The 12889-nt window shown below is 44.1% G+C and overlaps 1 protein-coding gene across 8 annotated transcripts in view; it reads right to left on the reverse strand.

The window, feature by feature from the left end:
- The window catches only part of FHOD3 (formin homology 2 domain containing 3), a 496822-nt gene that overhangs the window by 140036 nt on the left and 343897 nt on the right, over positions 1-12889 (reverse strand). For all 8 annotated transcript variants that reach the window (XM_064379256.1, XM_064379255.1, XM_064379250.1 and 5 more), the window contains one exon: positions 11474-11712. In XM_064379256.1, coding sequence (XP_064235326.1) covers positions 11474-11712 — 239 coding nt within the window. The remainder of the gene's footprint in view (positions 1-11473; positions 11713-12889) is intronic.

The raw sequence follows: 12889 nt of genomic DNA on the forward strand, positions 1-12889 counted from the left end.
GGACCCCCCAATAGACAAATACCTGTACCCCACAGGCCCTGACTGGCTACTTCCTCATGAGGGCTCATCTCTAGTCAGCTTTTAATCTCATGTTTGTAAAACCAGAACCACATTGCTGAAAAAAAAAACCCTCAGGAATAAAATTATTTCTCTGGGGCCATGTGGATACCATAATTGAGTACTCCTGAAGTGTGATATAATAGTCTCTTGATTCCTCACTGAGCTATCATGTCTTCAGGAAGTACATTCTCTCAGGATGATCAAACGGATTTAGGCTGCAGATAACCATTCCAATGTTCCCAGGATTTCTTGAGTTATGCGGGGCACTTCATTTTTTGTTTGCTTTTTGTTCTGTTTTTTGTTTCTTGAGATACTTACTCTGTCACCCAGGCTGGAGTGCAGTGGCGTGATCTTGGCTCACTGTGACCTCTGTCTCCCAGGATTAAGCAATCCTCCCACCTCAGGCTCCCAAGTATCTGGGACTACAGGTATGCACCACCATGCCTGGCTAATTTTTTTTTTTATTTTTGTAGAGAGATGATGTTTTGCCATGTTGCCCATGCTGGTCTTGAACTCCTAGACTCAAGCGGTCCACCTGCCTTGACCTCCCAAAGTGTTGTGATTATAGGCATGAGCCACTGTGCAAGACCTCTGCAGGGCACTTTCTGAGGGCCAGAAATAGGCTTCTCTGTCTTTTGCCTTGCTCTGCCTCCTAAGGATCTCTCTGGGGAAGGCAGGCTTTCCTTGGGATGGCTATAGTTCCTCATTTATTCTATTTACTTAACAAACACTGTGCCAGGTGTACTTAAGCTAAGCAGTTCACATGGTTCCCTCCTTCAGTACTCACAGGAACCCTGAGGTAGGGACTATGAATAACCCCATTCACAGATGAGGAGCTGAGGCACAGGGAGGTTCAGAAATTTGCCCAGGATCATAGCTAGTAAGCCAGAATTGAACCTAGGAAGTCCAGCTCTAGTGTCCATACTTCTAACCACTCTATTGTGCTACCTCTGTCTATGATCAATTCTTTGTGGCTGGAAAAAAAATGCCTCTTTGGCTGGATGTGATGGCTCCTGCCTGTAATCCCAGCACTTTGGGAGACCAAGGCAGGCAGATCACCTGAGGTCAGGAGTTTGAGACCAGCCTGACCAACATAGAGAAACCCCATCTCTACTAAAAACACAAAAATTAGCTGGGCATAGTGGTGTGTGCTTGTAATCCCAGCTATTCAGGAGGCTGAGGTAGGTGAATCGCTTGAACCTTGGAGGCAGAAGTTGCAGTAAGCTGAGATCACACCATTGCACTGCAGCCTGGACAACAAGAGCAAAACTCCGTCTCAAAAAAAAAAAAAAAAGAAAAAAGCCTCTTCTAAGGACTGGAAGAAGCCATTAATCCTTCCATCTTTAGATTCTTTCCTGAACACCATCAGCTCATCTGATGGTATTCATGTGCACAGGATGTTCACTAGCTCTCATCCCTTGCCCTGTCACTCTCCCTGCCCCTCTCACCAGAGCCCTATACCCAATAGGTAAGTGGATGAAACTATGATATAGGGCACCATAAGACGTATTTGGACCATGATTATAGCCCATGTTAATTCCAACTAGTCTCTGAAACATAAATATTACCTCATTTAGAAACAATAAATATTTTTGCAACATGAATATGATGCCTCTGTCATCACTATCAGCCACTAAGCACAAGCTGGAGTGAGATGAGCATGACCTTCTCCAGGTTTCTCTCACTGGGCCTTCTTCAATTTCCAAAGCCTATTCCCAGAAGACTCCCTTGCAAAATGATTCATACCAGCATCACCTCTGCCTAGATGGATTTTTCTGTTGTCAAATTTGGCCCCTTCAACCTACACGCTCAGGGTTTTATTTCCCTATTTGTTCAACCTTCATCAATGAAGACTTACAACCAGGCTGCCTCCACAGGCTCTTATCAAGCAAAAATAATCTCACTCTTCTTTCCATGGCTGGATTTGATCAACTCAGCTCAGTATTCTTTAGAAATCCCCTGCTCTACCTCCAAAGGGATCCTGGGAGTTGCACAGGGCTATATAGAGAGATCCTTATTCTCTAGCTGGATGACCCATGCCCATGCCTGGGTGGACTGCCAGCAAAGACTAAGCCTTATAAGAAAGTGCTGTGAACATTCAGAATACAGATGAGAAGGTGCATATTACAGGAGATGTAAGGTTCGGACAGGTCAAAGGGAAGCTTGGCACTGAAAGAAGAAAATTCTCAAAGTGAGTCAAAGATTCAACTAGAAACTTGAAACTTTCTGTCTGAAGTGTGTTCACCTCCATTCCCATAGTCAACAGATTGTTTCTTCCAGAGCCCTTGTACAACGTTAAGTCCACTCTAGCCTGAGAAACAGTCACACTTGATGATAACCAACGCCAAGGTTCATTGACTTGGAATGTGGCTGATGCTCTCAGTTTCTTCATTTTATGAGATGAAAGTTCTGTACATTCTCTTGCAGGGTTTTCCCCAACCACCTATCTGTTCATACAGTCTATTTTTCCTGGGTTAGGACCCCTGAACCAGAGCTTCAGTCATCACCCACAGGTAGGGGAGTTCCAGAATTGCCTATCCAGTTGACTATGGGAATTTCCACCCACGTGATCCATAGATACCTCCCAGAGCTTACTGACTGGCCCAGGTTACTGATTGCTGGGGAATCACCTCAGGCCCCTTTGTCTTTGACACCATGCAATCCAGTCACTGTCCCACAAACCACAGCCTCCTGCATTCTCATCACCTCCACCTACTTTCCCTTCTCTCTGCCCCTGCTTCAGTCAGGTCCTCTGCATGCCTTCCTGGACCAGCAGAAGCCTGGTGCCAATCTCCTTGTACAGCCTGCTCTCCTCCAGTGAACTCCCCACACTGAATGCCCAGAATGCTCCTGCAGAAACACTACACTGATTTTCACTTAATCACTTGAAATTCATCAGTAGCTCCACTTGGCTTTAAGTATAAAATTAGGCCAATTTCTTTAAAACCTAGAAAGATCCCAAGATTCAATTCAGGAAAGTTCAAACCCACGAGAAATTTGCAATCTGGTCACAGCAAATATTTGAGAAACCATTCCTGCCCCAGATATCAGCAGCATTGCAAAGTAACTTCTTCCTCATGCCCCAGTGCCTCTGCCTTTAGTCAGTACAGTTTCTCCCATTCTAAGCTCACTCTTCCAGCCTTCCCAGCCCTCTTCTCTCCAGGCCACCCTTTGGTATTCAATGCTCAGCATGCATCTCTTAGACACTGCTGAATCACTGGCTATATTCCAATCATACTTTTGTCAGGAGGTCACCACCCTTGTCAGTGAATCCCATTTATAGCAAGTCACTTACCATCAGATAAATCTTCCCAAGTAGCTACTTGCCACTCATGGTACCTGTGGTTGTTAATCTACTTGTTATGAAATCCCCTAGCATGTTTATGCGGGTACACAAAATATTTTCCCCAATTCATGTTCATATTCATTTAACAATTACCTTCTTTAACAGAGTAATATCCGTGAATGCTCCAGGGCATGGATTGATGATAATAACAGCACTAGGCAAAGCATATATTTGTGTTATTTTAACTCTCCCACCACCGTATTAAGGAGTACAGGTAGCATCATCCTGAGTTTACACACAACCACATCTATGCCTCACCTGCCCCATCTCACCTGCTGCTCCTTCACTGAACATGGCCAGCCTTCCTCCAGGAGCCAGGACTGAGCAGGTCGCCTGGGTTGCAGATTTTGTAGATGAACATTGTATAACACCTCATGTCACGGTATGTCTTTTGCTTGCAAATAGATTGCTCATTGCCAGCTGCTTCCAAGAAAGAGATAGGGCTGCTCTACTATTCTGCTATTCTACTGCAGACCCAGGATGAATTCCGTAATCCTGGTAATGAAGTTTTGTGGACAAGGTATGGGAAACTGTGCTGCCTTAAAACTTGGGCATTTAAACACACCTCCTTCCTGTCAAAACATGGGAAGATGAGCTCACTTCCCCAGCACAATTCCATAATTAGGCTCCCCGATTTGCCCACTGCTTCCTGTGGCTGGTGAAGAGATGCCAAAACTCTTCTTCACTCCTGCTGGAAAACAGAAAACACCACGCCTCTAATTGCCTCCCTCCAGCTCCCACCCCAGAGGCACAGCCCCAAGGCTTGGCTACCCTCATCCTACCTCCTGCTGGGCCACTAATTGGTATGCACCAACTGTGAACCCTCAAAAAGTGAGGATGGCTTAGGTCTCTGCTCCTCCGCAGCCTCCCCATAATTGATAGTTAACTGTGGCTTCCTTTCAGCTATGAGTTTCCCTTCTCTATACCTTCCCTTACTCCATCGCCAAGGTAGTGGTTAGTTACTTATGATTAACTGGAAAGCCTTGTTCCAGTGTTACAGCTATTGCTCTGAACATTTTCAGAATTCCCCTCCTAAAATGTCTTCTTCAGTGCCCATTTATGAGGAGAACAAGCAAATCAGTAAGATTTCAGAATCAAAATCAAACAGTGACTAAAAAATAGAGCTGACTAGGATTACCAAGTTCCAGTAAAACATTGGCCCTGAGTGATGTTTTGCTTTCTCAACAAATCTAATCCACCCTCAAAAGATAAAACATTCTCATTACTGAACACATTCTATAGATTCAGAGAGTAGTTTCAGGTATGTTAGGTTCTGAGTACAGGCTGTGGACTCTGACTGCCTGGGTCCCAACCCAACAGAGCCTCTGTAATCTGGAGACAAGCTCCTTAATCTGTGTGTCTCAGTTCCTCACCTGTAAAATGGGTATGATACTTCTACCTTCTTCATGGAATTTACAATATATGTAAAATTGCTTAGTTCAACAGCCAGCACAAAGTGAGTCCTCCATGAAAGCTGGTGTTAGAGTAGGTAGTTAGGTAGACATCACTAGGGAAGGAGAGTGTCCCCCGACTCCAGGAATGTCCAGTGACCATCAGGTGATGATCAGACAGTTGTTAAACTGTCTCCTTAGAATAATAATTTGTCACAGCTGGTGCCAGGGAAAGGCAGTCTCCTAAGAGATAGAAACAGATAAACCTAGTGATCAGCAGCTTCTCAGATAAGATCTCAGGAGTTGGGTGACTGGGCTCAAGCACGTGCACTAAAAGGCAAAATGGCAGAGTAACTGGTATATGACCTTCCTCTAGGAACACTGGAAGGTAAGGGGAAAATGCCTCAAGCCATAGCAAAATAAATGACAGCATTCTGGTAATATGGTATATCTATATAATGGAACATTAGACAATAATTTTTTAATGTACTGATATGAAAAATACAGATGCAATAATAAATACAGCAGTGTGCATTTACTAACTGCTTACTAATTGCCAAGTACTCAGCTAGTATTTATTTCCACAGAATCACAGAAATCAGGGTTATCTAGGAGAATGATGAGGACATGGACTCTGGAGCTAGACCACCTGAACCCTAGAACCAGCTCCACCATATATTTGCTGTGGGACCTTGGGCAAGGTACTTCAATTCCCTGTGCCTCAGCCTCCCTTCCTGTCTCACGGCAATAATAACAGTACCTATATCGTGACATAATAGCAGAAATGGAGTTTGTACACTTGAAGTGCTCAGCATAATGCCTGGTAAGTGATTAAGTGCCCAGTAAAGGCTAGCTGTTGTTGTAACTGTTATTGTTATATTCATCTTTGCAATATATGGTACAACTCTCCCCATTTTACATCACATAGTTGGCACCATATCTTTAAATCCTATCATTTTTATTTAAAAACATGTAGAGTTGCTATTTATTCAGTGCCTACTATTGAGCCAATGGCCATATACAAATTGACACAGAGCTATTATGGGAGAGCTGGGTTCTGAGCTTGCCTTCCCAATGCTTCAATACCTCCACCCTATGCCCAAGACCATAGTGATTCTAAACAGCCCTCTGGTGAGGATTTGTGAAGACTGAGTGCTCCCCTCATCCTTAGGAGCTATGGTCTGTTCTCTGTCAGGTGTGGGTTGAGCTTCCAGTGCTGGTCTCTGCACCCTGCCCCACATGAAACCCTCACCAGACTTCTCCCTGCAGTTCAAGTGGGCTCTCCACTCCCACACCAGTACTCCTGACCTGCAGCCCATCTAAGCATGGTCTCTCCTGCTTCTGGACCAGCTGACGCCAGGCCACATCTTTTCTCTGCTGCTCTAGGGTCAAGTATGTCTGTAGGTCAGACTGCTGTGCTCCCGACTATAAGCTCAAGGCCTAGGCACAACTCCTGACTCCCACAAAACCCATTTATATATCCTTATCGCTTTGCATTTATTAGAATGAAGACTTCTGTATAACATATATTAGGCAATTTTTCTTTAACCATCATTTAACTTACACGGAAAAAAATAGCAATTCTTATATATAACTTTTTTCCTTCTTGACCACCAGTTGACAATATTGCCAGCCAAGAGGAGAGCTGCCCACTGCTGTTTCTCAATGCTGATTCCTTGACTCCACTTGAACATTTCTGGTGAGACTGTGCCAGCTTACTCTACCTCTGGACAGGTACGTGACACCTGGCTGTAGACTATCACACCTCTCTTATATAATCATTATTCTTTCTTGCCAACTTGTTTTAGGCTGGTGTCACATTCCATTATGTCAATTTTTTGGAATAATGGATATGAATGAAGCCAATTAGAATTGGATATGCTGGGCAATTCAGTTACTGAGAGTAACAAGAGATGCAGGCAAGCCTTGGTCTCCTAAAAGGGTTCAAGCATATTTCCTGAGAATTTGAAGTATAAAACTTTGCTAAATAGACTTAAAGCAAAATCAAAAAAGGACTCTACTGTAAACCATCTGACCAGTCAGCTGGGGAAGACAATTCGTATCTCCTTTAAAAAATACTGTTTGCACGACACTCATTCTTAAAATACCAATGGATTTTTTTTTTTAACTAGAAATGTCTTCTACAGATCTGTGTTTTAACTGATTTACTATATTCTCTGAAAAAGGTCAATTTTGACCCATGCACGTGAACATTTAAGGTAGGTGCACAGAGTTCCACATGCTTCTAACGTGGAACTCTATCCCTTCCAACGGCCAAAACACTCTCTACCTCAGCATCGTGTGGATAACATAACCAATGATCTGCCTTCCCCTAAGGCAGAATTTCTCAGATTCAACACTACTGACATTTTAAAACAGATAACTCTTTATTTGCCAGAAGCTGTCCTGTGCTTAGCAGAACAGCATTCCTGGACCCTACCCACTAGATGCCAGTCGCACCACCCTGTCTCAGTTACAACAACCACAAATGTGTCTAGATGTCTCATAGGTGGCAAAATCACCCCTAGTCAAGAACCACTGCCTGGAGGGACCACTGTGACCAGTCCCGGCCTTCCATAACCTCCCTGCACAGTCCAACCTTCCCTGGACTCATCACACAGTCCCCTCCTCTCCATGTGTCCCTCAATCTAGCTTATCTCCTGCCCTTCTCCAACCCCTCAATCTTCCTCTGTGCTCTGGGATCTCATGATAAGCCATCAGCAAAGTTCCCTAGAGTCTGAATCTCTTCACAGAATATTCCTTTGACTTCCTTGCTCTAATCCCAAACCTAAGAATACTGTACCCCTAACCCTCACATATAACATGGTGGATTTTTCTCTCATACTCCACACACTCTCCTTTGCCAATTAAATGTCATTTTCCCCCACCCTCCCTCAAGAAACCCAGACCCTTGGGACAGGGGTTGGCAAACTACAGACTGTGGGCTATGTCTGGCCTCCCACCTGTTTTTATATGGCCTGTGAGCTAAGAGTGGTTTTCACATTTTTAATGGTTGAAAAAAAATCAAAATAATAATATCTCATGACATGTAAACTTCAAATCTCAGTGTCCATAAATAAAATGTCACTGGAATGCAGCCACGCTCATGCCAGTACCAGTGGCCAATGGCTGCTGAAGTGCTACAAAGGCAGAATTCAGTTGAGTAGGTGTAACAGAGACAGTCTGGTCCTCCAAGCTTAACGTATTAGTTGGCCCTTGACAGAGAGAGTTTGCAGACCCTGCCGCTGAGGCACGTGGCACTAGTCTGGACCCTATACTCCCTAACCACTTGTTAATATCCACTATCTGCCAGGTCACTCTTCCATGTATATTAAAATATACACATGACTAAAAGCTGCATGGTACAACTGTTAACGTTAGTGACTGAATGAAATTCAAAATTACTTTTATAGTTTGGAATGTTGTGTGGAAATTAGCAGGATGAAACTGAAAGTTCATGTGTTAAGTCCCATGCAGTGTTTGATATCAGAAAGACTGACACACAGAGCGGGAAGCAGCCCTGTTTTTGCCAACAGAGAAAGAACCTGGATAAACAGAATATTCAAGGGCAGGAGGGTACCTTGGGAAAGAGAGTACCCACACCTGGAAGTGTACCCCATCTCTTGGGAATGTGATAGGAAGGGCTCCTGCTTTGGGCTAGATAAATTTTAAGAACTTTCTAGTCCTAAGATTCTTTTCTCCTTCCAATGAAATTTGCAAATTTTAAGTGCAAAGATGAAACTCATTATGGCACACATGGTCCCATAAAGATGTTTTAGTTGACCAATGACCAATAAACCTGTACCTTATTGGGCAAATGTTCAGTGTGGTGTTCTATTTCTTAAGAAACCAAAGCAAACCAATCTGAGTTCAGGCTCTTATTTGTCTTTAGTAAAATTAAAGCATATAGCTGGCTTAAGTCTACAGGAAGACTAAGCATTTCTCCTTTGCAAGTCTTTAAATTTTTGTATTTACCTCAATAAGATAAATACCTATCAGGTATGTAAATCAAATTGTCTCTCTAATCATCTCACTTAAGGAATACATTTAGGAGTGGTTGGCTGGGATGTGGTTGGCTGAGAAGCGGTTTGAATACTTTGGACATTGAGAGCCAAGGGCCAAAGACATGGACTTACCCCATGGCTCAGCCCTAGTACTGTGATTTGGAATAAAGCACTTAGCCTCATCTGTTTTCTCACTTGTACAATGAGGATAATAACACCTGTCCTCTCTGAATCTTACAGAGGATGATTGAGAGTTAAATTCAAATGCAAAAGGACCATCTGAGTGGAGACTGTCTTATATATTTTTTAGAACAACATGAACCCCCTTCTAAAACATATTTCTACCTTGTTTATAAAAGTTGGCATCACTGAGTTATAAAATCCATCCCCAAATTCTTCATGTGTGGTATCTGCAGGCATGTTGCTACAAGCTAATGTTAAGTACAGCCAAGGCATTTGCAGAGCTGAAGAGCAATGTACATTAGGCATGCTTCTGTGTCTTTCAAGGTCTGCAGGGGACAGAACACAATGAGCTACTTGATTCTAAGGTACGGTTTTGAGGCACAGATGTTGAGCAGGTGACTAAGCTATCTGGGCAGAAATCATTTCCCATTCTGCATCTCACCACCCCTTCCCACAATCTCACTCCTGCCTCATCAAAATCGTGCCATCACTTTGGGGCCACAGGCAAAATCCCTCCAACAGGCTTCATAAATGAAGTCACTTCATGACCATCAATCTAGATGCATACAATGTCATCCATCGTTACAAGCTGCAAACTATATTTTTCTCAAATGCTACTAAATTAATGTTGAAGTAATAATCCCAGTAAAATGAAATTCCAAAAAAATGAAGCAAATGGCATTCAGAGCAGCATCTCTGGCTTCCTGTTTCAGACCCTACAGAGCCCAGCACTTCAAGACTGTGAACTGTGCCCAGGACGGTCCACTTCCATACCATCATCCTTGCCAGCCTACTGCAAAGCACTGTCATCTGAACTCACAACACAGGGATCCTCGAAAAGTATAACAGCAAGAAACAGACAAGGAACAAACACAACGGAGCAGGAGAACATCCAGCACTACTGACAAGGTCCTCCTAGCTCCTACCCTCAGCATCTTCAGTGGTTTTATACATAGGCTTTTATTCAGATGGCTGTATACAATTTTCTCAACTCTCTTCATGTTAATTTCTCAAGCCAGCTGGAAGAGAGCTTCAAGGGCTTTTTGTTTGAGAACTGGCTGAGTTTCTTTAAGGTCCTAGATGACAAGATGTAATGCTCATGGTAAATGCTACTGTTCCTTAATCTGTTTAGAAGTTTAGGTCTTCTTTTCACTAAAATAGAGATTGTTGTAAACATACTCTCAGAAACCTAAAAATCTGTAGGGAGAGGGCACCTGGGATTATGAGGTAGAAGAGGGGTATTAACATGGATCATGGTTGCACATCTCTCTCAGGCCAAGGCCCTCCTCCCTCTTCTGGGATAACAGGCATGTAAAGGCATGGCCTGGATCCTGCTCAAATGATCCCATGAGAATCAGATTGTTTGGGGCACCTCTTGCTGCCGGTGGGGTATTCCCTTAGAGATGGAGAGGAGGAGCATATCTTGATCACTCTTTCTTAAGGTCATCCAACTTATTCTGAGTGATTTTATTCCTTGTCATGTAGCCTGGTAACCTAAATTTGACTCCCAGAAGGATCTCTATGATGGGAGAGGATGCTCCAGCCAAGTGGTATGAGCACTTACTACTTTCAGACTCTCAGTAGCAGGATGGGAATGTGTCAGTTGGCCCCTGTGGACTTGGGTGGGAGGGACTGGTCCCTAAAGTCCATCATCCCAGTGACCTCAGAGCATCCATTTGGGAAGATATAACTGGACCCACACCCTGAAGCAGACATGGCAAGCCTTCTGTTGTACCTCTATATTATAGAATCACTCTGGTTTGGCAGATTTTGTCAAACTTTATACTTTAAATACACATAATATCTCACAGGATTGCCAATTGTTACATTTTTTTTTTCTATCTACCTTTCTTATTCTTCCTCCCAACCCAAACATGAAGCTCACAGGGACAGAGATGGTACCTTTCTATTTACATATCTTCATGGCTTTGAATAGTCTTAGCCTCTAACAGACACTCAATAAAAATGTTTCAGACTAAATGATGGAATTAGTATTTACTGAAATTAGTATTTTCTGGGTTATCATTCTGTTTAACTAAAACCAACCCGGAGATAGCCCTGTATTGTCAGGACTATTGCAAGACTCTTCCAACCTCACATTCCTACAGTGGCATACCATTTATTTCTAGGCCAAAGTTTTGTGTTTTGAAGTCTTTCCCATTTGATTAAACATGGTTTTTCTGAACAGTTATTAACTGAGAGGCAAATAATACTTTTAAAAAACAGATAGCTGAAAAAGAGTTCCTGGGATTAGTAAGATCAAGTCTGTGAAAGTCACCAGGGGCCACCTTGCATGGGAAATTCCCTGAGATGTTTGGCTGGTGGTTTAATGGTCCAGAAGACATAGGGAACAATGTCGGGGCAGGGTTTCTGGGGGGACAAACTGGCCAGCAGAAAGGAGAGCGTGGTGGGCACCTGTGGGCTGTAGCCTTCCTCTCTCTTTCGGGTGGCATCCTTGCACCCCACTCCACTGCCAACTGAATGCTTACTTTTCATGCAGATCTTGCACTTGGCTGGGCTTGAAGCTGGGTGCTGACTGGGAGCAGGGACTGGTGGGAGCCGACAGGGTACTCTTGATGCTCTGCACTGAATGCCTGCGGCTCCTTCTGCGATCCAGGCCCCGGTGTTCGCCCCCGCCACTGGAACACACACTGGCCCTCCTCCGGTCCCGGCGCCCGCTGGGGGGTGGCTCCGCAGTCTCATCGCCATCCTCATGCCTGAGCGCCACCTGGAAAAGCAGAGCGCGCCCAGTGCAAGGTCAGGTTTGGCATCCTTTCACAGACCTTAGGTGTGACTGCATTTCAGGATTGTCCTAATAGAGATTTTTAACTCTGTCTTCCCACAAGGCAGGCCTCAGCTTCCCTGCCAGGTCTTTACAAACACACGTGTCCAGGCCAAACACAGGCTGGGCACTGGAAGATGCCTGCCACTGTGGGTTCTTCCCATCAAACGGACACGAAAGGGGGCAGTCAATATGACCAGTGAGTGGGAGAAATATTTTTGTAATCGGATGGAATCTAAATAATTCCGCACCCCAGAATTTCCATTTCCTGGGCCTTCATCTCTCCTTGCCTACCCTTGCCTCTTTTCTGCTCCATGAACCTGAATCCCTCCTGAAGCCTAGTGGTGGCTGGTCCCCAGTGAATTTGCTTTCCCAAAGAGGGTGCTCAAAAGTGGCTAGAGCCACAAGATACAGGTGAATGGGAACTGGTCTCACTCATAAATCTTTCTAAGAGGCCTAGTCCAATAGCAGGTACCGCTCAATTTCACAATCTTGGCTGACAGCTGCTGCACTATCAGGCTACTCTCAGCAGCCTGGTTCAGGGTTTTGGGTGGAGGCTGCAGTTTTACTAGAAGTTGGCACACACAAGTCACAAAGACACACAACACAAATAGACGACTCCTAGATTTTTTTTAAGTTTCTTAAGAGTGATACATATTTGTGCAGAATAACTGGCTTGCATTTTGCCACTTTGGCTTACATGGGGAAACCTGAGCCAACTGGCCCCACACTCTTTCTTACCCTTTGCCTTTTTCCAAGGGATATTTTTGGTCCTGTGTCTAGGTAGTACCTTCTGCAGACGACCAGCTTCTCTGTCTCTTAATCTCACTCTGTACTGGATCTTACACCATGGCTTTCTCACCTCACATTAAAACTAACTGTCCTTTTGCATAACTCTCCTCCATCTCTCTTCTAGCATCCAGCTCTGCTCCTCATCTGTGATCGCTCTTTCTAGCCAGGGACTCTATCTCTGGCCTTTTTAATTTTTATGCCTATGTCTACATTACTTAAAACCAGACAGTAGAAAGAATACAAGTTTTGGTGTTAACTAGACCTTGGTGTGTATGCTGGCTGTGGCACTAATGAGCCAGGTGTGACCTGCCACAAATTACTTGCACCCTCT

The sequence above is a fragment of the Aotus nancymaae genome, unplaced genomic scaffold (assembly GCF_030222135.1).
Source record: "Aotus nancymaae isolate 86718 unplaced genomic scaffold, 86718_ANA_hifiasm-v0.15.2.pri h1tg000020l, whole genome shotgun sequence".
Classification (NCBI taxonomy): domain Eukaryota; kingdom Metazoa; phylum Chordata; class Mammalia; order Primates; family Aotidae; genus Aotus; species Aotus nancymaae.